The sequence below is a fragment of the Paroedura picta genome, chromosome 3 (assembly GCF_049243985.1).
Source record: "Paroedura picta isolate Pp20150507F chromosome 3, Ppicta_v3.0, whole genome shotgun sequence".
NCBI classification, from domain to species: Eukaryota; Metazoa; Chordata; class Lepidosauria; order Squamata; family Gekkonidae; genus Paroedura; species Paroedura picta.
This window is the reverse complement of record NC_135371.1, coordinates 147,221,925-147,246,770: the sequence shown is the minus strand read 5'-3', so window position 1 is coordinate 147,246,770 and position 24,846 is coordinate 147,221,925. Positions and strand designations below refer to the sequence as shown.

At 45.2% G+C, this 24,846-nt stretch overlaps 1 protein-coding gene across 1 annotated transcript; it reads left to right on the top strand.

The window, feature by feature from the left end:
* Positions 1–8,691: 8,691 nt before the first annotated feature.
* COQ10A (coenzyme Q10A) lies at positions 8,692–23,001 on the top strand. Its single transcript, XM_077328556.1, has 5 exons — positions 8,692–8,888; positions 15,420–15,581; positions 15,937–16,129; positions 16,311–16,412; positions 17,765–23,001. Exons 1-5 carry the CDS (start codon positions 8,809–8,811, stop codon positions 17,930–17,932), a joined length of 705 nt encoding a protein of 234 aa, XP_077184671.1. The 5' UTR covers positions 8,692–8,808; the 3' UTR covers positions 17,933–23,001.
* Positions 23,002–24,846: the final 1,845 nt, after the last annotated feature.

The following is a 24,846-nucleotide window of genomic DNA, read 5'->3' as shown; positions in this document are numbered from 1 at the left end:
TTTATGGGATTTGTATACCTGGGCGTTTGATGGTGATTGTGAAAGAGCCCTGAATGACTGGTGACTGATCCAAGGCACTAGAATTTGTAATATATATTTCGTATTTGAGGGCTGTTGTCATGTCGGGATGGTGATAATTTCTTAGCAACTGGTACTGTACATTCCCATCCCTGCTCAGTTTCTAAACAGATACCACCAAAACACCAGATGTTTCTAGGAAACTGGACTTGTAAATAGCCTGGGGAAGTGTGAAACAAGACCACTGTTTTATAGAAGGGATGTTCTCATCACACATCATAGAATAGGTACTCACAATTCAGTAATATTTTTGTCTTTTTTTGTTAATGCAGTCTGGGTAACATGCTGCCTTGGTAGTAACTTATCACCACATGAGATGTGATTCGAAATATTACCCAAATCCTGATACTCTTAGGCCTTGGTTTCTAGAGTCACCTGATGGTATGGTTTTGACAATACCAGTGTAAATTATTAGATCAGCATTATCACAAGTCTGACTATCTGATATGAACTAACACAATATGTGTTATGTGCCAAGAATTACCTTCTACAAAAGTTTAAAAGGAAGACTCCAGTGTGAAGCTGTTAAGTTAGATTTCATGCACAGATTGGATGAGATAGGCACCGACTACGCAATGCAGGAAATCAGTGTTCCCTTTAGCACTCTTAATTACATCTGCTTCCACCAATTTTCACTCCACCTTCATCTAAATTTAATTCAGTTTCCTTATGATATCTTCTGCATATAGACTGAAGAGATGGGGGGATAAAATACCTATTTGTCAGCTGGAAACCATCTTTGTCTACCTTTGCCAGATGAAAACCATTCTGTTTCTTCATATTCTGTCCCAACAATGACCTCTGGTCTAGAGTATAAGTTGTGCATCAAAACAATCAGGTGTTGTGACACACCCATTTATTTTAAAAGCAACTATAGCTTTTCATGATCCACAATCAAAAGTTTTGCTACAATCTGGGAAACACAAGTTGATTTTCTTCTGAAATTTTCTCATAGGCTCCAGTAACCAGTGTTAATTTGCAATATGATATCTAGTGCCTCTTCTTGTTCAGAAACCGGTTTGAACATCTGGCAATTCTTGTTCCATATATAGTAACAGTCTTTGCTGTAAGATTTTGAGCATCACTTTACTTGTATGAAAAATTAATGTGATCATCCCCTTTTTTAATGTTCCTTTTTTTTAAGAATTGGGGCATTTCCAGTCTATGAATTCTAGTCAATCAATCAATCAAGTGCCGTAGCTTTGTTTTCCATATTTGTTAGCATAGTAGCATTAAGATTACGATGTTGTCTTGAACCATTTTATGATTTTTTACTTGTTCTATGATCTAAGCTTTGTTCCCTTTGACCTGTCTTTAACCTGTGTTTTATTTGGGCATCAGTTTCTTACAGCTCTTCTGCTTGCTGGTGTTTTATCATTGTAACCTTGCTGGACTGATGTATGCTCTTAGAAATATGTATAGTGATTAGAAGCTTGGGCGCACTTTTGCCTGGGAACAGAGAGCGCCTGGCCCATTAGTGAGCCAAGATTCAAATTGGAGGGAGGGGTTGTAAGGGTAGCAGAAAAGTGTGCTTGTAGTTCTGCTTGCCAGTTCAAGCAAGGAAAATCCCTGCTTCTGTTTGCCATTTTCTTCAGTAAAGAGATTTCTTGTTTACAACAGATCTGCTTTTTGGGAACCTGATGGATACTTAACAGGTGTGTATCCAAGAGGGCCAAAAGCTTAAGCCAGACTTAATGGGTTAATTTTTATAGTGCCACCAGTTAGAATTAGAATATTTTTTCCTGGTATCTAGCAAAAGTACTAACCAGACTTAAGCTTACAAAATCTCAAATATGCTGCACCTCTTTGTGAACTACAAAGAAAATGCCACCTGAAATGTAAGAACGATTTTCACATGATCAAGAGGGAGTGTCAGTGGTTTAGTTAGAGGAAAAAATGAACTACACCCTGCAATGTGCCAGTAACCAAAAAAATTAAAAAATCCAGCTAATGTGAGTGATTTCTATGATAATAAACCAGTCATCATTGTATGATAATAAACCAGTCAGTGATCACCTGACATTTTCCCCCTTTTTGTTTGGTTATTGAGTTAAACACATATTTCTGGCATCCAGGCATCCACTAGAGGGCACTATCCACTGTATTGATATATTTCCAAATGCTACTGTAGTGCATGATACAGTAAACAATAGATTTGGAGTTTCCCATTTTCTAATCCAGTCCCAAAATTGTACTTTTAACAGCAGTTGATATACGGATTTTAGTTGGTATAAATGATTATCTCAATGCTGTGAAAGGATTTCCTGCGGATTTCTGCAACCCTATAAAAGGTGTAAGAGCAAGCAAGACTGATATTTCTTCTCCAATAAATTGGCAAACCTAGCTCTGGACTAAACTCCTGTAGAAATAAATGGAAAGGGCAGTTAATCTTCTGTAGCACTGATTACTATTTGATATGTATCCAACTCTTTAAGTTAGTCTGTGAACCTGAGATCTCATTTTTGAGACATGGATCAGGAAGTCAAGAAATCTATTGTCAAGAAGTACCAAAATTATTTCCTATTTTGCATCAACTGCCTTTCCAAAAGTAATAGCCAAGATATTCCATTAAAAGATATAAAACCAATACAACATGGTATGGACAAATCATGGTATAATAACAAAGTAGTTCACAGTTGAATAGCCACCAGCATAAACAGGAGAGTCTGTAGCGGCATCTTAAGAGCTGCAATGACTTAGTGGTCTTGTCATTCAGAGAATTCTAGAGGATAGATGCCATAACTGACAACATCCTAACCCACTCAGCATTCAAAATGTAATATTCTAAGTCTATTTGGAAGTCTTGGTATTTGATGATCTTCTCCTGTTCTTTCTCTTCTATTCTGCTGTCACCTGGGATTAATGATCCAAACCCTGTTTCTCATTTCTTTTCCCAATTGTGATATCAAGGATGTTAAGCTATCCCAATTGTAGAAAAAAATATGATCGTCACAGTCAGATTTTTGCCAGGTCAAGTCAAGTTCTTAAGAATTGCAGATGTATCTTTCTCAGGACTCATGCTATTCCAAGCACCGCTACCTTCGGGGCTGAGCTGGCATTATTTTTTTAGTACCCAGAATGTCCAGGTGTTTCTTGAGACTTCTGGGCACTGCCTCAAAAGCTCCAATGATAACTGGCATGGTGGTAACCACCTTCTCCCAGAGGCACTCTGGTTGTGGTTGTTGGCATTTTGTAGTCTTCCCCTGTTCCTTCTACTCAGTGATCCAAGCCTAATTGTTATTTTTTTCTACAGTTGTGATATCAGGAATATTGTGCTCCATGTGTTTATCTGTTTTTAACTAAAAGCCCCCCAAAATTTTCCTTTCACTATGCTCCACGATTTTGTCTGGTTTGTGCTCTCATGAATTTCTGGCTAATGATAAGTTCTTATTCATCTTCATATCATTATTACTATTTATGAGCTGCTGTCATTTACCTCCATGCCATGGAAAAAGCTACATATTTCCACACATTAAACCTCTCTCAAAAGGACAGGTATGCAGTAGGGAGGATGTGGCTCACCAGTGGCTGAAACTTTTGTGGTGGCAGCATCCACTCCCTTGGCCAGCGATGGCATTTTGAGTCCGTCACCTGGTTCTTTCCTGTCTTTTGGCCCCACCCATGCTGCCTTCTAATGTAAGCCTCCTCACTCATGTCCCAGCTAGAAGCGCAGCAAGACCTTGCCAGGAGTCACATGTGCTGTGCCCTCATGTCCTCCAGCAGAGAATAAGGTGTGCACCTGCTGCAAGACCTGCACAGGGCACAGGCAGAAGCTAAAGTCCTTCTGAGCCTCCCAAGTGCCATCCAGGGCACAAGCCCTGGCTGCCCTGCCCTAGATACGCTGCTGCAGTTCCCTGCCATGTAGTAGGCCTGGCCCAGTGGCCGGCACTGCACAACAATGTTATAGTTTTCCTAGGCAAAGGCTGCCCTGGGAGGGGAAGAAAAGCTGAAGACAGAGGGTAAGGGTGGGTTTGGTAGAAAGGAGAGAAGGAAGCAGGAACGGGGGAAAGGCTATGAGTTATTTCAGGGAAGAAAAAGAGGAAACAGTAGGAGAAGGGGAAATTAAATGTCCCCCACAAGTACTTGCACCCCTTGTTTGGTTTCTATTAAAGGAACAAAACATTCCATGCAGCATTTAAACTAGTAGGGAATCTTATCCTGTTTTCAGAAGTGTAAACTGTGGAAGGACATTTAATTTCATAGGGGATACAGGACTGGTTTTGTTTCTTTGTTTTTATAAGAGGGGAAGGGACCTTCAGTGGCTAATACTGTCTGGGAAGATACTTGTTTTATGAGCTAACTGTGCCTTCCTTTGGAGAAGATGAGGTCAAGGCTCTTCTCCGGCTATCTGAATGAGTGGCCAAAACCTTTGGCAGGAGACTGCTTTACTAATGGGAAATCCACAAGCCTACCCATTGCCACAAGGACCTGCAAAGCTATGCACCAATACAGTTCCATAAGCTAACACGTATCTTCTTGAATGCAACGTCTAGTTAATTTCAAGAAGCCAGGTAAGAAATCCTAACTTGAACTAACCTTGCCTGAATGTCATTGAACCCACCAGCCTGCCTCAGGCATGGGTGAATCCTTCACCCTGCCAGGATGCAATCACGTTTCGTTACTTTTCTGGGAAGCTGCCAGGGTTGCCAGGTCCCCCCTGGCGGGGTTGGGGCAGGATGGCAGATCTGCCAAATCAAAGTTGGAAAACTCTTGAAGGTTTGGGAGTGGTGCCACAGGAGGACGGGGACCTGTAAGGTGCAATGCCATAGAGTCCACCCTCCAAAGGATCCATTTTCTTCAGGGAAACTAATCTCTGTAGTCCACAGATGAGCTGTAATTCCTGGAGATCTCCAAGTCTTACCTGGAGGCTAGCATCCCTGGAAGCTCCCTCCCTTAATTCAATCACAGCCAAGAAATACATAGACTATCTTGGTCTCACCATGAATTCCTGGCCTTTACAATAATTTCTTTAATATTATTTTGGGCTGACTGCTAGAAGTATCATTGCTCTGCCAGCCAAAACAGTACAGCCCCATTCTCTCCACTTGTGCAGAAGCTGAAAACTTTTTTCTGCCTATACCGCCAAAAGAGCATTACGCTCCACCACTGCCCCAGAGAAGTGCATTGGACCTCAACAAGGCCCAGAACCTTCTCAGTCCTGGCCCCCACCTGGTGGAACGAGCTCCCTGAGGAGATCAGAGCCCTGCCTGAACTCCCAGTTCTGCAGCGCCTGCAAAAGGGAGCTCTTCCACCAGGCATTCGCTTGAGGCCGACTGACTTGAAATATCTGCTGTTCCCCCCCCAGACACCCTGTCATGACTGAACAATTTGATCTCCCCAGTGTTGTTATTCATGTTGTGTTGTAATTGTTACTGATAGATTGTGATGTTCTATTGAAAATTGTATAATGTTATAGATTGTTATAATGTTCCATGTAAATTTATGCAATGTTCCATGTAAACCGCCCAGAATGGGTGGTATAAAAATCCAAATAAATAAATAAATAAGCAAATAAATTAATGAATAAATAAATAATATACCTTGAATAAAACTTCATTGGTGTTAAAGGTACTGCTGGACTCAAACGTTGTTCTGCTGATTCAGACCAACATGGTTTTCCCACAAAGAAGAACTAGAATAGTACTGTGTGCTTGTGAGAATATCTGTTGAATATACAAAGCAGTCACTTTGAGCAATAAATTATATAGGGGATACCGTTTTCCTGCCAGTGTGGGATACAGGTGAGACTACTGATGGGGAAAGCCAGACTGAAACTCTCACTAAACCATAACACTCACTGGATGACCTCCTGCCAATCTCTCTCTCAGCCCAGCTTCCCACACATGGTTGTTCATGAAAGGACTCAGAAAATCTTGCTATTTGTTTCCTAAATGTGATGAAGAGTGCCTACTGTGCCATTCCACGGGAAGGTCAGGCACTGTAACCCCTGTGTGGCATCAATCCTTTACTTGGAAGTAAACCTCATGTTACTCAATGGGCATACTCTCAGGAAAGTATCCTTAGGATTTCAGCCTGCATTACTGTAAAATCCTTGACATCATTACATTGCCTTCTGTGTGGCTGGAATGACCAAGAGACTTGGCAGAGAACAGACAACTTCTCCCTGGCTGTCAGGTCTGATCACTAGTTCAAATGAGTTCATGGAGGAGGGAACAGAGAACTGTGCTACTATTTTTAACCATGTTCTTGGACCTGGAATTAGCTGTGTTACCTAACAGTAAAATCCAGATGAAGTGACAGAGGTGTAGAGATTGGTTGCTGGCATTTTTACCAGGGAATGTTTTGTCTCAATTAACTGGGAAGCAGCATAAACAGGACGTCCCCTTTGTACAGTTTGTTTTAAAATCAGTTCATTCCAGAAGGAGTTAGACTGTCAGACTAGGGCTGGGCAGGCCCAGGTTCAAATCCCTGCTCTGTGACAAAGTGCACAGGTTGACCTTGGAACCGTTAGGCCTTCCGCCTAACCGGCTCAAGGTCAACCTATAAGCTTCACTGCAGAGTAGGGATTTGCATATGAGTCTCTCCTTTCCTAGTCTGACAGTTTGACTCCTTTTGGAATGAAGTTATTTTAAGGGTATTATAATCTGTGCTGCAAATTTATAAAAGAAATAATTTCTTTTCCATGAGAAATTGTAGCTCACTGGGGAACCTGAGCATACATGCCAAACTACAGTTCCCAGGATTCTTTAGAGCAAGGGTAGTCAAACTGCAGCCCTCCAGATGTCCATGGACTACAATTCCCATGAGCCCCTGCCAGCGAACCCTGCTTTAGAGGAAGTTCTAGCAAATTCAACTGGCATAAGATAAAAGTCAAATTATTTAAGACTCAAGGCAAACAGTATATGCTGCAAGGGTCTATTATAAACTTCCAGCAACTGTTTAAAACTAAGAAACAATGCACAAACTTAAAAAGCAGCCAGACCAGTTTATTCTCCGCCCGTTAAATAGCTGCAGGGCACCACAATTTGCAGTGTTGGGACAATTGCCTGCACTGATGGGCTACAAGCAAGTTTTTTTTAAGAAAGGCAAGTAGTGTTTCTGGTGGATGTTTCAGGCTGGGAGAACAGAGTGTAAAGGAGGTTTAAGCCCACTTCTCCATGTGCAGTGCAGTTCCAATGCAAGACCAGACCCCATGAACCTGAGAATTGTTTCAAAATGGAACTTCCAGGATACAGTTCACTTAATAGTACCCAGGAAGGACATGGACACTGTGTAACTGAGTACTTAGGCGTCACCCACTCCATTCCTAGGACAGCAGCCATGATGATATGTTGTAGCAAACACAGCTAGGAGTATATCTGAAACATAATGTGCTCAGATGGGAGAGATTCTATAGAGAAAAGAGGAAACACATGTTAACACCGACAATGAAAGTCAGTACAGTCTACAACATTTCTCTGAAAGGTTTAGCTGAGTCTAAGATAAGAATTACTGGATTACGAGTTATTACAACACTTAGAACATCATATACCTCCTTGGATTTAAGAGGGACATTGGTTTCTTATCTCACTACATTTGCTAATCTCAGCCAGTCACATCTGCTTTCCCACTGAGAAGGACCGTACATTGTCTTTATTCTATTGTAGTTTTAATTGGATTTCTTATTTGGAATAGTGATTGTAATGCAATACAATGAATAGTAGAATGTAGTGCAATTTGGAATGGTAGATTGGAATGTACTTCTCTGGTCATGTGACAAGGATATAACACTGCCCAATCAGTCACTGTACCTTAAAGAAAAGGGTGTTGTTAGTTACCTGCATGCTCGAAAGGCAACAAATGGCGTTTAACAAGAGTCTCAGTTACTCTCAGCATTCTACAATTAAGGGTACATTTACACATCTAAATCCAATTTTGATATACTTATTTGCTCCGCTGTTTCCCTTTATAATTAAATCCAAACAAAGGTGACTATATAAGCTAAGCTTGTTATTCCTGTTTGGGCCTCGCATCTGTTAAACATCTTAATTATGTTGCATGCTAATGTGCTGCATGTATACAGACCGGTAACTTCCATTTCAAGGTACCTGAGGAAGCGTGCCTGCACATGAAAGCTTATACAAATCTGTTGCCCTTCCAGATGCCACTGGATTCCAATGTTTTGTTGCTTCAGACCAACACGGGGACCCACCCCCGCGTCAACCTACACTGGAAAGGCCCAGGCTTTGCAAAGACCGCTAACGCTGCCCCTGATGCAAAGCTGCCTTGTCCGTTTTATAGTCTGTCACTTGGAAAGCAGGTGACGCTCTATCTGCTAGCAGGGGTAGTCAAACTGCGGCCCTCCAGATGTCCATGGACTACAATTCCCAGAAGCCCCTGCCAGCATTCGCTGGCAGGGGCTCCTGGGAACTGTAGTCCATGGACATCTGGAGGGCCGCAGTTTGACTACCCCTGTGCTAAGGCAATCGCAACCCCTCCCATGGTCGCCCTGAAGAGCCAACCGCCTTAAAGCGGCTTCAGCGATACCAGGAATTACAATTCCCACTTTTCTCTCGACGGAGGCCCGCGGACTACAAGTCCCATGGCGCATCGCGGCCACCCGCTCCCTCCGGCCTCAGGCGTCCTGTCCCGCCGGGACGTCTGTGACGGTGCGGTGACGTCGGCGGGGTCAGGGGTCGGGGAGGCCGGGACCGGCGTCTGTCTGGTCGCGGGCAGCACTGAAGAGGAGGCCGGGAGTTGGGCGCTTCCTCCGGGTCCCCCCCCCCCTTCATGGCGGCCCGCCGGCTCCGGGAAGTTCTGCAACGGGGAGCGCGGGGAGGGCTGCGGCTGAGGGCGCCCCCGGCCGGCAGGTGAGCGGCGGGCAGACGGAGGGGCAGCGACAGGTGGGGCTGGCGGGATGAGCGAGGCCAGACGGGGCACGGCCAAGGGCGCCGCCTCGGGCTCCTGACCACACTCCGGTGCCTTCGCGGGAACGGCAAGAGCCGACGCGGCCTCCCGGCCCCAGAGGAAAAGGAGGCTGTTTCCGGGAAGGACCGGGCGGCGCGGGGGGGGGGAGGAGGTCTCCGGCTCCGGCAGCGCTTACAGCGGGGAAGCCGAGAAGGGAGGGGGAGAGGCAGAGACGGAAAAGGCGCCCGTCAGACGGGGGGAAGAGAAGGGAGGCAAGCGGGGATTGGAAACAAGGCTGAGGGGCGGCCGGCAGCCCCCCGCAGGGAGCTTGGAGCGCGGAAAGGTCGCTCTGGAAACACGCTGGCTTCTTCTGGCTTCGCTTTTCATTAAATGGGGCCGTTTGGAGGAGTTGGGGGGGGGGAACTGCTCTCTTCTGTCCTGTGGAGGCCTGTGGGAGAAGCCAAGGGAAAGGCCTTGTAAAAGGAAGGAGAGACGGAGGTTAAGATGGATACTCTTCGGCTGTTGAGGCTTGCTGGCTGGAGCCCAGGGCTGGCGCTCGGGAAGGGCCGGAAGGAGGGTTGTGGATGAGGAGATAGGTGTGAGGGAAGGCAGCTGGCTTGGTTGGTGAGGCTCTTTGGGGCCTTCGTGGCGCAGGATCCTGTGGGTGCCGGCCCACAAGTTACAGTGGATTCCCTTGAATAGGTTCTTGCAGGGAAACTCATTCGTTTACATGGAGGTGTGTATCCTAGATTACTTCATATGCACAAGGAAGGGCCTCCACTTTTGTGGTGGACTTGGTAAAGAATCTTGTTTCCTACACTACAGTGATGTAGTGCAAATGCATATCTTTCGTACACAGGGCCCAGCAAGAGGGCTCTGCAGAACAGCAAACAGGAAACATGTATGGAGCATCCTTCCCAATCCATGTTGCTGTGTTTCAGCCTTAGGCCACCTTGGAAGAAAGACACTCTGCTCCCCCTTGCCACTCTTAATGCTTTTAAAATGCTTCTTCAATAGCACAGCACAATTGCTATCCATCACCATCACTAGGGAATGTATTTGTAAACCATAATTTTGCACAGGATAGCCTGATCTTGGGAGTAAAGCTGGCTCAGCCCTGGTTAGTATTAGTATTTAGATGGGAAACTACTAAGAAAGGCGGAGATTAGAAAGCAGAGGCAGGCAACCTCTAAACATCTTTTGCCTTAAAAACCCTATTGGGTTGCGACTTGACAGCATTTTCCAAAAATGTACATGCGATTTCTCTCTCTCAGTTCTTGATTTGTACACTGGCGATTTTGAATACACATTAATGGACCTGAAAAAGCATAGTGTTCTCTCCCACACACACAAACTCTGATGGTGTACAGGGGTAGTCAAACGGCGGCCCTCCAGATGTCCATGGACTACAATTCCCATGAGCCCTGGCAGGGGAGGGCCGCCGTTTGACTACCCCATGTTCATAGAAGCAGCTCACACCATTCAATTGTATAGGAATCTCTTAGTTGAGCTTTGGAGATGTGAATGCCTAAGAGAATTGTATCTTTTAATATTGGTAGATATGCCCCATATAATTTAATAGCAATTTAGAACAGTTCTTTATTGTAACAGTATAATCTCTTTAAAGCTGTAAGTGGATATGGAAACGAGAGAACTGAGCAGCTGACAGTTGTCAGACTCATAATTTTTATTTTAAAATGCTGTGAATGTTCTTCAGGCTTCATAAATCTTTCTAGATCTCTGTTGGCTATTGCAGCAGCAAAACCAAGTTCTCAGATCAAACAGAAACGAAACATTCTGCACTCTTGATGGTTTGAGTTGGTTGGTGGTGCCTGTTTCTTCAGTAATCAGACATGATTTGTTAATGCTCAAGGAGCCTCAAAGAGTTGCAGTGTGGTAGAAGGGCTGGTGACACAACTTTCAGAACTTATTTTGGCTCCCTGATTGGATTCTAGACCAATGACTTTTGGACAGCTTCCAATAGGGCTTTTCCCCCCTCAACTTCTGAATTACATTTCTGATCAAAAAGCATATACTGGCATGTGTCCAATGAAAAGTGGATAGTAGTAATCTCCAGTTTGGTGGTATTCCATGAATAAAAGGACTATTGTGCAAGTAGTAGGCCTGCTTTTGTCACCGGTCTTGCACCATCATGTACTATTTGCTGCAGTTGAATATAATTGTATAAAATGCATTGTTAAACAGCAGGTATGCAAATAAAAAATTAATGTACCACTGTAGTCTCAGTGCTTCTGCAAGTGGAGAGAACTGTCTGGATACCACAACACTTTCTCTGCACTGTATGTATTGCAAGTTTTTTTTTAAGTGTTTCTCCTAATGCAAATACAATTGGGTTTGAGGAAGTGGCTCCCAAGATGCATGCTGATGTATATGTAAAACATACACTACGTCTTATAGCTGTGCTCCAATCATACTGTCGGAAGTGCCACAATTATGCATTGCTATAGCATAATGACTTAGTTTCACAGGATGCAAATGGGGATAGCTTTTGAAACATAAAGCGGAGGTCATTTGTGCTCAAAAGACTGTTGTTGGGGAGGAAGGCCTCCTGGTTCCCCCCCCCCTCCACACTCACTGAAGCCATTTTTTCCATGGGTAAAATGGGACTTCTTCCCAATTTGTTCTCAGAAAACAGCTCAGGGGCAGGAGTCCTTCCTCCTTATGCAGCAGCATTATGAGGCCAAATGGGCTCTCCTTTATTCTTAAAAAAGCACCCCCTTCAGCTGCTGTGATGCTTCAGGAACCTAGATCCCATTCTTTAAAAACAAGCATGTCTAGTTTTGTCCTCAAATGCATGACCTGAACATACTTGGAACTCCAGTGGGAGGTATCACAGTTCTCCAACATGGAGGAGCATTAGGCAGCTGATGCTCTGCAAAGATGTTTTCTCATGTCGTTATGGAACGAGAGTGGTGCTTGAATGTGAGTCCTTCCCTAAGCTGGTATAGTAGTTAAGAGCCTGGTTTCATCCATGAGTTCACTGTTAGAACACATGCTTTGCATGCAGAAAGTATCATGTTAATTCTGGAATTTCCAGGTAGAAGACTTCTGGCAGCTATGGTTGGAGGGAATATCTTGTTTCTGCCTGAGATCTCAGAATTGCTTCCTGACAGAGAAGATAGACTGGGCTAGATGGTCCAGTGATCTAACTTTGTGTTAGGCAAGTGGTCCCGTAGATACTATGGTCTTGGACCATTTAGGACTTTGAAGGTGAGAACTAAAACCTTGAACCTGATCTGCTTTTCAATCTGGCGCCAGTGCAGCTGGATGAGGACAGCTTGTATATGGGCCTCAGTCAGGTCCTGGTAAGTTCCCATGCAACCACATCCTTGACCAGTTGATGTTTTTGGAGCAGCTTCAAGGGTAGCCCTGCACTATGCTTTATCAGTTCAGCTAAAAGCTACCATGGCATTCCGTTTGTCCTCCTCTCTGATTAGGGCAGATGCCCTTTTTGATCTTGAGTAAATTGGAGATGCTTGCTCAGGGTACAGAATGATGGTAAAGACTAAGTAAACAGTACTAAACATTCCTCTTCTGAGTTCTGAGAGAAATGTGTCCATTTCCTAAATTCTGCAGGGGGGTTGGACTAGATGACCCTGGAGGTACCTTCTAACTGTGTGTGTGTATAGGTATTGAACAAAGCTTGGGGGTAGATATCAGTGTCATGTTTCTGTGACTTTTAAAGTGATTTTTCTTATATATTGTTGGGGGAAAAAGATCCCTGTGTTTTACCAGAGAGATTTGATGAAGTGCTGTCACGGGAGGTCTCAGGCCTGATCGTTTCCCCCATAAACCCTACTTTCAGCCTTGGTAGCTGTTCTGACAATCCTTGGGAACCTGTGCTGCTACTAAGGCCTTATGCTCCCCTCTCCTAGGGTTTCTGCTGTTCAAGGTGTTGGCCAACCTCACGGCAGTATTTATCCTTAGCTGTGCCAGTCTTTTGAGCTTGAGCCACCAAGGGCACCAGCCAGGGAGGTTTCATCATTGTGGCAAAGATCCAATGGTAAAGTTCTGACGGGTCACATATATAATCTGAGGCATGGCTTTAGACTGTGATATAAGTCTACTTGTATCTAGAACTGGGCAGGGGAGGGGAAGAGGAGAATGGTGGGAGTCTGCAGCATACAACCATTGTCTCCTTATAGGCAATGAGCTTTGAAGGGCTAATCTACTGATAGCTCTCAAGTTCTTGCCACCTTGGGTTTTAAAAGGCCTGTTCCTGAAGTGGTGCATTGGATTTCCTGTGACTTAATTTTCTTATGTAAGTGTCCTAGTCTCGAACACCTGAGATTGCTTGGCACTACCCCAAGACAAATATGTCCCAGCTAACCTGTCAGGGCAGCTATTCCAGTATCTGGCCATTCTTCCCAGAGTCCCTTTGTCCCTGAACATGCTATAACCTCCCCATACTGAATGGGCAACTCTGGGTCAAATTGCATTTAGTACATAAAAATTGCCTATTTCATAACAGCCAAATGCATCCCTCTTTTTTTGTAATCTTGGATTGCTCCCTACCCTTGCTGTTTACTAGGGTACATCTGCCTCAGCAGCAAGACTGTCTGGTGTAGCACATGCCCATACAGTGGATGCTGAAAGATGGACAGAACTGGGACACTTTCTTTGGTTTTCTTCTGCTTCTGGCAGTCGGGTTTGTGCCCCTTGGCTAAGGGCAAGAAGAACTTGGCCAGCTGTGGTCCCCTTACACTATATGTCCGACCCATCGCGACCGACCCTTACGCTATATAGTCTGCTAGCAACTGTGGACACCTTTTCCTTCTCCCCCAATATTGCAAAGGGGCAGCCAACTGCTTACTTGTGTTCATGGACAAGACAGGATTGGGAATGAAAGCAGCCTGCAGCTTTGTCAGTCTTGCAGAAGTGCCATTCTTTCCTATTCCTCTTCTCAGGCCAGAGAGCTCACTCTGCCTTCCCTGGAAGGGCTTCCAACTCGGTATTCCAAGCATTCATTGGCTGAAGCAAGAACTCACCAGGCACAGCGGGGAGGGCTTAGCAGCAACTGTAAGTCAGTCAAGAGCTGTGTGCCAAGCCAGTGCAGAAGGAAGTGTACAGGGACTTGTCAGACTTTCTCTGATGCTTCCTCCCATGCAATTTTGAGCAACCTGTGGAGAGGAAACCACCCTACTGCTTATGGAAGTGTTTATATTTCCCAACTGACAACTTCAAATAAGTAATCACTATGGTAAATCTCATTTAAAGTACCTCCTACCATTTAAGCAGTCATCGATGCTACTAACTAGTTATATTCTTAACCTTCCAATCCAAAACGAAGATGTTTTCATCAGTTTTTTTAAAAGATCAAAAAAGAGGACAAGTATTAAAGAAAAACAAAGCATGTGGTAACCCTAGTTTAATAGGCTAGGGACCCAAGCATTGCATGCTTGCTTTGGCAGAAAGTACGGACTCCCTGGAGAAGAGCCTAATGCTGGGAGCGATTGAGGGCAAAAGAAGAAGGGGACGACAGAGAATGAGGTGGCTGGATGGAGTCACTGAAGCAGTAGGTGCAAACTTAAATGGACTCCGGGGAATGGTAGAGGACAGGAAGGCCTGGAGGATCATTGTCCATGGGGTCGCGATGGGTTGGACATGACTTTACACCTAACAACAACAACTTGCAATCCAAGCACAAGATATGTTGGTACAGAACTAGTCCAAGATGTGCATTATCCTATGCATGTGGGAAGTAATCTGAATGACACCCTGATATAATATGGCTTCTTTTAGCTCACTTTGTTCTTTAATTCTGTAATCCTAGTTCTATTTTGTTCATGGTTTATTTTATGCTGTGTGGTTACATTGTTTTATATCCTTGTAACCTGTCTTATGTCCCAGTAAGAAAGGCGACCATAAACAAACATCATGCACAGTCCACAGGAAGTTCAAGTTTCACTGAAGTAGGACCTGCCATAGCCCTGGTAGCACTGTTATGTAGTTATCAGTGATCTCTGTGGTCTTTTGCAGGAGAACTTCCTGATGGATTGAATCCCATGAGTGACATTTGTTGGTCTGCCTTATCACCCTTATTTTTTGCTTTGATGGATGGGTTATGCATTTCCACAAACATGCAGAGACGGACACACTTACAAGTCTGAGAGATAATTGTAGGGTTTAGGGATGGTGAAGGAGCCTCAAGAAGAACAAGGGCCACTGTCCTTGGAGGGTGATTTGCCCAGGATCAGTCTTTCCAATTGATATCCCTGTGGAGATGATGCGTGAGAGGAGTTTGCATTTCCCTCTAGTACATAATAGGAGTACATAAGAGAGCTCTAGGTCATGCTTCTTTGAAATACATTGGTGAATAAAGAAAAGAGCTGTTAAAATTCTTTGTTTTTTTGTTTTTGTTTTGTTTACTTTGTTTTGTTTTTGTTAATGTTCGTACTGAAGTGCAGTCCTTTTATGTTTAATCTCTGTTAACGTGAAGTGCATTTCCAAGCCTAATTCCAAGGGATTTTTAGTTTCAGGTACATACCATCCTGTGGGATTCTGATGATCCGAGCTAGCCATGCTATTGGCAACCTTGATTGGGATCTCAGTGCCCAGCACAGCCGGACGTTCATCAACTTTACGGGGCCTTTCACCAACAAACGGAAGGAATATTCAGAAAGGAGGATCATTGGGTGAGCAGGCTTGTTTCACAGGAAGATGAATGGGGTGCTTACAGGGAAGTTGCACGATGTGTTAGTTTGACTTGTGCAACTCAGCTGAGTATCTGTCACCTTGCTTTTCTCAGAGGTCATAACGTATACAAAAGGACGCTATTTTGGGATTGCAGAGGGTCAGTTACAGCATGAACAAGTTATTTCTTGATAAGTGGGAGACAATCCTACTTAAAGGTAGAAAATACTTACCTTGTTGAGGCCTGAGGAGGCCACTTCAGTTAGATGGTGGCTTGAGTTTCCTACTAGATGCACTTAAACTGATATCTCTGGAAGTGTTGCATCGCTTCTGAATTCCTTCTTTTCTTACTTGCAGGTACTCCATGCAGGAAATGTATGATGTAGTGTCCAATGTAGATGAATACAAGGACTTTGTCCCTTGGTGCAAGAAATCAGTGGTGGTCTCTAAGCGCACAGGCCACGCAAAGGCCCAACTGGAAGTTGGATTCCCTCCCGTCGTGGAACGTTACACATCAATAGTGACGCTGGTGCGGCCTCATATGGTGAAGGTGCGCCTTAGTCTGTTTCTGTCTCTGAATTCCCTGGCACTTCAAGTTCTTTTGAACCATGATTGGCACTTGGAGGCTGAGTTGGCCTTCGTGTTCCAATGAGCCCTGGTGGTCCTGCAGAATCAGGATAGGCCTTGTTAGGAATGTCATCCTCTGATGCTGCCTCTGTTCTTTCCCATAGGCGGTCTGCACTGATGGAAAACTATTCAACCATCTGGAGACTAGCTGGCGTTTCAGCCCTGGCATTCCTGGCTACCCTCGCACATGCACGGTGGATTTCTCAGTAAGTACCCATGTCTGAAAGGCTGCCAGCCAGCACATCCTGCATTGCGTGACAGGTTCATCAGGCTGTGCTAATAAGGATGGGGCTTGGCCCTCTTATGATGATAAAGGATTATATTTGTGTATGGGCTTGTGGCCTGACTGAAGAGATGGAAGCTGGGATCGCTCAGGTGGCAGAAAATGCATTTGTTTATTGGGATAGTCACACCTTGTTCCCCTTCCCTCCCCCCAGAAGGGACCCAGAGTAGCTCACTGCATCATTCTTCTCTTTTTTATCCTTGCATTGACAACCTGGTGAGGTAGGTTAAGTTGAGAAAGAGCAACTGGCCCATAATCCCCCTCAGAGTGCTTGTATGACAGAATGGAGATGCATACCTCAGTCTCCCAGATGCTAGTCTGCCATTCGAACCACTGCACCTTGCTGGCTCTAACAAACTGAGCAAGTAAAAGAAGCAAATGCTCTATTCCTGTGATACTGTACAAGAGGAAGGCTCTTAGGCATTGTGCCTGTTGCATTCAGTCTCTGGCTGTTGGAGAGTTAGTGAGGCGGAGAGCCACTGCTCCTGACCTGGCTTCATTTCATGTTCAAATAATGACGTTGAGTATTTCTCAGCCATGATTCACACTGTGTCTCCATGCTAAAGTGTGGGCATTTCCTATGGGAAACATGAGCAGCTGCTCCTGTCCCGTGTGTGTGTGCACCAAGTGTAGAAATAGCCCTGATTTTTCTTGCACTCCTAAATAATCCCTGCCAATGGTAGCAGTATAGTGCTCTGCTTATTCTATGAAACGTTATGCTTTAGGACCTACAAAATAACTTTTGCTTTTAGGTAGTTATCTTCACGTTCCTGGTTTGCAGGTGGTGCTTCCCTTGGCAGTACAGGGCGGGGGGATCAGTCATTACAGGATGCAGGTAGCGTCTTGTAGATTCTCCAGCCAACACTGCCTGGAGAGAGAAATTCAAACAAGACTTCAAGGAGCCATTAAGCGACTTCCTGCGGTTGACACATTCTTTGACAGCATTAGAAATGCTTTGCTGGAATAGTTCTCATAGGTACTTGAATGTAAACTTTACTTTTGGGATTAACCCTGATGCGCCTCACCCTGTCCTCTGTCAGCCTTCTCAGAGCTGTTCTTGGGAAGTTGCCCATTCTCCATCAACTTTAATCATAGACCACCCAATGAAAGCAGGATTCCTTAATCCTGGCACAGCAAACTCCTCCCGTTCAGGGAAAACAGAACTCTCCTATTGAAGTGGTGTTATTCGTGTGTTGGAGACAGCCCTGGCTGCTCAGTGTCCTTTTCCTCCATGGCTTCGTCTAATCCTCTTCCTTGTTCTTCTTTTCTGCTCAGATTTCTTTTGAGTTCCGCTCCTTGCTGCATTCACAACTGGCCACCGTTTTCTTCGATGAAGTGGTCAAGCAGATGGTGGCAGCCTTTGAGCGGCGGGCAGGAAAGAACTTCGGTCCCGAGACTCGCATTCCCAGAGAGCTCATGTTCCACGAGGTGCACCAGACGTGAAGGCTGCCCGTCCGCTGTGGAGGCGACACGGACTCTTTGGGCTGGGCTGCCCACTCAAGGGCTTACCCAGCCATCTCCTTTTACCTATTTATTTGGTTTCTTCCAGTATCCTATCTAATTTATCCACCGGACCTTGTGTAATGAGGAGACTCGTTCCAGGAAAGCAGCCGGGCTACTGTGTTGCCTGTGGAACAACCAACCGCTCAGCCTTCTGATTGCCTGGCTGTGCTCTTATGCTGGGTCACCTTTTTTTTTTTTTTTGGATAGCGCATTTTACTTTAAGCTTCCCCTTTTTAAAATCCCCAATCTGAGGGTTTCCTCTCTATCTCATTGCCATTCATCCCTGTGCTATGTGCTCGCATGGCTGCCTTAAGCTGTGGACCGTGTGCCAGTCCCTGTCTCTTGAGAGCCTGGTAGCAGGAAGCGCTCATGTGCAATCAGGATCTCTCTTTGTGCCTCTTAAATCATGTGAATTTGGCCATACAAGATGGGGTGAGCAGGCTATGCCAGTAGTCTGACAGTCTCATTGAGCAGTGAGCTGGCAACAGCTGTGTAATAACCTTGCTGTCCAGGAACATTTGAAGCCAAACAGAGAGCGCACAAGTGCAGTAGAGGAGAAGCAGGCAGCTGCTAAGGACAAGAGTGGAAGAAAGGAGATGATCTGTAGTGGCTCCTTAGGGGCTCCAAAACAAGCAAGCAACATGCAGCAGCTGGTCTGGGCTGCTCTTCCTCATCCAATTTTTGTACCCATGCGTCCTTAGAGACTCAGTGGAACGACGCCCGCAAAACGGCTGCTGAAAATCTGACCTTTAGAAAAAGAGGTGTGAGAAGCGAACCAGTATGGGTGGGAGGGAGGGAGGCAGGGAGAAACCACGTAGCCCATTGCGACGGCCACCAGAGCTTTCTTAAAAGTTGACATTTCCTGTGTCTCCCGGCTTGTTTAAACCCAAATTCCAAGTACCTGAATATACCTAGCTTCTAGTGGCAGGTAGAGGGAGAAATGTCCCTCTCATGTGAAGAAGACTGACCAAATTATCTTGAGAGCTAGAGGTATTGGAGCTGGGGTATAAGCAAGCATCTTCCATTTCATCAGCTCTATGGCTGTGTGCTGGTGCTCCCAATAGCAGCTAGGGTGTAAGGCATTAGTAGCTTGGGGGCCGATTATTTTGGGGTACGGTCTCTCCCCGCCTTGCCTTCCCACAACTATGGCTGCTATTTCTGTACAAGGAGAGTGGCTGTGCCTTGTGTGCTGCGTATTGCAGAGGGTTTGTCTGAAAGTGAGTGACTGGAGCTCCATTCTCTTCAGGAGCTTCATCCGGAATCCATGGTTTCTGCCATTCTGTCCCATGAAGCTCCGTTCACAGCCATCATGGCTGCTGTCAGTCTAATTAGCCGTTCCATAAACTGCCTTCTGTTCCCCTGATGCTGTGTAAGTATTTCAGGAGAGCTCTCTCTCTGAGACCCATTTTGTTTTCCTTCAGTTTGCCTCGCTCTACTAATCAGGAAGATAAGTTTACTTAAGTTAGATGCACATTTTGCACAAACCATAGCTGCGTGTTATTGCTGTGTGGAGTTAGGGGGTCTACTTTGGCAAGATGCCAGAAGAGGGCAGAGATGCCATTCCTCAAATGCTCCCATATCAAGGGCTGAGCCATGCAGTGTACTGCATGATTTGGTTTCCAAGATTGGTTAGTTGGGAGGGAGTTTCTGTATGAGAGTGCATACATATGCTGTCATAGTTTACCATTGAGACTGTGTTGGGAAAGGGAAGGCAAGAGAGGAAAGGAGTACTGGGGTGGGGAGGAGCAGGAGTAGGGAAGTCTTAGGCACTGCTTCCCAACCTTTCACTTGCTCAAAAGTTCTGTCTGATGAATGGCTCAACAGAAGCTTGACTTGGCAATATAACTGAAACCACTGGTTGCTGAGGTTTCTTCCAGTATCAAGATTTCCAGCCCTACTTAGAGATCTTCCAACTTATCTCTTTGTTGCTCAGACGGGAATTTGCCCTGTGATTTCTACTTGGGTTGAAAAGGCAGGCTACAGAAACCTGTGTGTAGCAAACGTCTAGCTTGGTGTAACAGCTAGGTTGCAGATTTAAAACCATGTTTGGGGTACTGGGAAGCAAGCAACATGTGGACCATTCAGATGAAGATACCTGACCAGTCACTTGTGATGTAGCATGACATTTCCCCCCCAGTCCAACACCTTTCTCTGATGACTTTCCTTTCTCCCACAGGGAGCTGGTTGTTCTCTTGCTGAACATTTGTGTATGCCTACCAGTTCACCTTAAATTTGTGTGTTGCCTCTTGATGACTTCCCTGTGGAAAGACTGCTGTCCTGCCTTTTATGTCCAGCCCCTTCTTATTGCTGGTGGTTTTCAAATCCAACTTGTGCATTGTAGAGTTACACCATGATCAGCGTGACTGTATGGATTCATACCTATTGTTCATATCCTTTATTGAAAGTTTTCCTGTCAATTGATGGTTCAGATTTGAAAGCACTCTTTCGTCCCTTCCTGCTAGAAGGGGGGGAAAAAGAAGTAGCATTCTTTTCCCAACATAGGCTGAAGAAGATCTGGTTGCAAAGAACATCCCTTTTCTGAATCTTCACCCCAGTTTATGCCATTGTCCTTCATATAAGACAGATAGGTTCAACTATGGTGGAGCATAAAGGAGAGACATTTTGAAAGCCAGTAATTTGGACCAGGAGACTGTCCGTGTAAGCAAATAGTTTCCCTCTCAGTTTATTTCAAGCATTTGTCCTCATGAGGAAGCCATCCTGGGAGGAGCAGTTATTCACAATTTTTTCTAATTAGCCAAGAAGAAATAATTCACTTAGCAGACATGCATATTCTGTACTGCACTCATGCGGAAGGGAACCTTCTAGCTTATTTGTTACCTTAAGGGTGCATTGTGGGGGGAGGAACTGCAGTTCTCCCTCACCCACCCCTAGTTGCTTAACTAGCACAGAATGCTGGACAGTGCACTTTTCCCCATTTTGTGTTGAAGTGTGATGCCATGGGCTCATGGAGGGTTTAGTTACACAGAAGGAAGAACGGAGATTTGATTGGGGAAGCCCCAGATTCCTGCCTCACACATGAATGTCAGCAGGTGGATGCTTAGAGTGATCCTTTTAACCAGCTCTGTGTGCTGAATTGTTACAAAAATAATCCAAGCAGATGCAGCTTCTCCCAGTGCTGTGTAGTGATGAGATGTAGATGTAGTCTTCATGAAAGTTCTTCCGTAGTTGCAGAGCTCTTCTATCTAGCAGTCTTGCCTGGTTATGCAGTTGGGTGGGTGTAGAAATGCATTAATCAACTCAAGAGACTGGTGATTCAAAGACAACCGAGCTCTGACCACACTGGGCTTGCTGGTCTGCAGAAGCACTACGTGGGGGGCAGTGGGGCATTGAGGGCAGAATTCAGCTTCCTGCAAGTCTCAAGTTTTCATTTTTTAAAGAAGCAGGTTTCTAGTCCTTGTGGCTATGAAGATGTGTGTGAAAATGCACAGGCTTTCAGCAGGTCGGGCATATTCCTCTTATTTGCAAAATGTAGAGTAAACAGTGCCGGATGGGGGGGGAGTGATATACTGTTAATTGGTATCATATAGGCCATTGAATTCAGCTGTTCTTGATGCAGAAATGGGGTTGTCTGGGCATGAGCTCCCATGTTAGCATGGAATGCAGCCAGCCCTGCCTATAAACAGCTACTTCTCTGCCTGAGCACCTGCCTTGGTGGTTTCTCTTTCTGAGTCTGGCTGTGTGCATTCCACCAAGATGGCTGCTTCCTACACGGAGGTACAGCTTGTGCAAAGGAATAGCTGCATGGGTGGGGAAGGAGGTGAACCTGATTCTTTGTCACTTCCAGCAGTGAAACTGTGCTTGTGGAAGATGTATTTTGAGTGTGTGTGTGTGTTCCCGGTTCAAGTGGCTGCTCCCCAGTAATGACCTTCATAGGGGCCAGAAGGGGCTGTGGACAAATCCACATTCTGTGTGTGTGGAGCTAGATCATCAGTAATAATAGCAGGGATTCTTCTGGCTAGGCTCTGTGCACACTTGTGGCCCACAAAGTTGTTGGATTCTGTTCTCCAATGCTTGGCGTGACACTGATTTTGGTCATCAGTTTGTTCGTACCTTTGGTGCTTTGAACTGCTGGTGGGATATTTCTTTCATAGCTGAGTGTTAGAAACTTGCTTGTTCCCATTGGAAGCGCAGTGACTTAGATACTGACTAAATGCAAGTTGTCATCTCACCATTCTGCACTTGCCAAGAAAGGACCAAGACAAACTTGTATATACTAAAACAGTGTTCTTGTTTTGTGGAAGGATGGGTGGTAGAAATTCTCCAGAGACTATTTTTCCCCTGGGTGACTTTGAATTATTGTAAACTTGATCCTTGAATCATGAATGGCTTTTGACGTAGATGCCAGCTGAGTCCCCTTTAGATTGACAGAAGGAGATTGAGACATCAGGCCACCTAAGTTTATCAAATTGTGACTAACATCCCATTGGATGTTAGGTGCACGTATGTAGAGTGAGGCTCTTACTTCCGGTTAAATAAAACAAGCGAAAGCGTTCTTCATTAAGCGCTTGTTGAAACTCCATCCCTATTATGTTGAATTTTCTCAGTCTCTGCTGAGCCTCAGTTTCTCCAGCAAGGGCTTTGCCTTGATGAGATTCATGCTGGACCTTGCTTATCACCGGGCAATGCACGCTCCCATTGGTGTCTTCCATTGTAGGCTGAGGGGTGTACGGATGTACTTGGCTCCTGTAAGCCGGGTGTCCTGACTTTCTCAACACATTGAAACTTAAGCCACCCCATGCTGAGCCTCCCATCCCAGTTCTCAAGATCAAAGCAGTTCTGGCATAGGTGTTGTCGTGCCTCCTGCTTCCATTCACCTGTCCCCCAGCTGCCTCGTGCTGTTAAGCCTGGTGCCTGCTACCTCAGCTTGCTAGGAAAAGGAATTACTGCTGGAGAAAAAAGATGCAAAGCCAATCTCCTCAAAAAGTTAAAAGACTGAACCAATCCCAAGAGCATTTTTATAGACCAATAAAAAACCTCTTTGCAAAAGAGCATATGTGCATTGTCGGCTTTTTTGGAAAGATCGTCATTTTGGCTGAAATATTCATATGGGTCGCAATAAAGTTGGTGCTACAAGGACCCTGGGGTGTGGTGGGACAGTAACGTCTGCAGGGATCGCAGATGGCATTGGGGTTCTTCAGTGCCGCTTCGGCTAAAGCTAGAATTGCAGATGGTATGATGCTTTTAGAGCAGGGGTAGTCAACCTGTGGCCCTCCAGATGTTCATGGACTACAATTCCCATGAGCCCCTGCCAGTGTTTGCTGGCAGGGGCTCATGTGAATTGTAGTCCATGAACATCTGGAGGATCACAGGTTGACTACCCCTGATCTAGAGTATGTTCTTAGAACCACACATTCTGTACTCAGCCATCAATGTATGGCTGGCCCAATTCCTAATCTGTTTGGGGTGCTGTCAGGAGGGGTAGCAGAGAGGTACAGCTGCAGTGGCCCTGCTCATTCAAGGGAGGGGAACTAAGTTGTGGAAAGGAGTTGCAAAGGCCTGTGGCCAGCCAGCTCAATCAGACTCTGCAAGTTTCAACAGGTGTGTACTTCAGAATGTCTGTTATAACCATGCATCTGAACAGCTGGCTGCAGACCGCAGGATCTACTTATTCAGAAAAATAGGCTTCATGGGACCACACCACATGATTGAAGCTCTTGCACACAGACAGTGTAGTAATGAAAAACTTTTTTTTTCTGGTTTTCCAGAATTTGGCAGGAAGAAGATGGGCAACGGTTTGAGATACAAGGATCCTTTTCTGAAGGTTTATTGGGCTTGTGCCCTGCAGCTGCCTCTGTTTTGCTGGGCCATGATATTCTGTCTCTTTTGACAGGCTGTCCTCTCAAAGTGCAGCAGCCTGTGCTACCTGGCACAAACCCAAGCTACCCAGCCTATTTACGGAAGACTTCTGGGAACGTAATTCCAGAAGGGGCTGCAGCAGTCTCCCTTCATTCTTCAGGCAGTGGCTTCCTTCCAGTACGTGCCCAGTACTCTTTAAGGGCAAGAAAAGGCTTACCCAAGTTCAACTGAGGTTGGGGTTCTTATGTTCGGACTCCTTATGTTCATTTGATTCTGCCTTTAGGGATATGCTAGCAGTCTCCTTTCTCCAACAGCTGCTTTGCCATGCTGGACATGGTGGTGTTCATAGGTCGGAAACCATGGATCCTTCTTCCATTTTAAAGCCTAATTAAATTTTAAAATGCTATCAGGACTTGATCCTGATCAGGCCTGCAGCTTAATGGGATGAGGGATTCCCCCCCCCCTCCAGTCTTTTCTAGTGCCAAAGTTTCTGCTGGGGGGATTCAGCACTTCAAAAGCCATGGTGGGAGGTTGCCTTCAAAATGTTGGTGAAGTCTGAGCCGTGGACAGCATCTAGTTTGGCCCGTAGAAGGAATAATATTATGCCTCTGTCCCCCTCTTCAAACTGCAATCTCCCCAAGGGTATCTTCAGCCAGCTACATTTGTTTGCCAAACTTTAATTTGCAAGTTGAAGGGTTATACCCATGCCTGTCCTTATTTAAAAAGCACAACCACACTACCGCCACACCCATTTCCTTAAAGACAATGAATAAAGTTTGTGCCCAGATTATTACAAAGGCCAGATAAGATAGCAAAGCCTCCAGCTGCTGACTTGCGACTCAATAAATACACAGAGTCTGAAACCATATTGTTTTATCTGGGTCCAGTATGACAGAGGAAACCCCTCTGTTATTTTTTGCTAACAGAAGTATTAATCAAAAGAGTGCAACTAGCTAACTTTTTAGCGAGCTTTCAGATTTCCAGCAGAAATGGTTTGGCCTCCCAGCCCGGAGCTGGACTTCTAATTGAAGTCTTTA

Bases quoted from the DNA above. Each gene is read 5' to 3' on its own strand.
- COQ10A (XM_077328556.1), top strand. From the start codon at position 8,809: ATGGCGGCCCGCCGGCTCCGGGAAGTTCTGCAACGGGGAGCGCGGGGA. The intron at 16,130-16,310 runs GTGCGCCTTAGT...TCTTTCCCATAG, and splicing joins TGCGGCCTCATATGGTGAAG to GCGGTCTGCACTGATGGAAA. The intron at 16,413-17,764 runs GTAAGTACCCAT...TTTTCTGCTCAG, and splicing joins CATGCACGGTGGATTTCTCA to ATTTCTTTTGAGTTCCGCTC.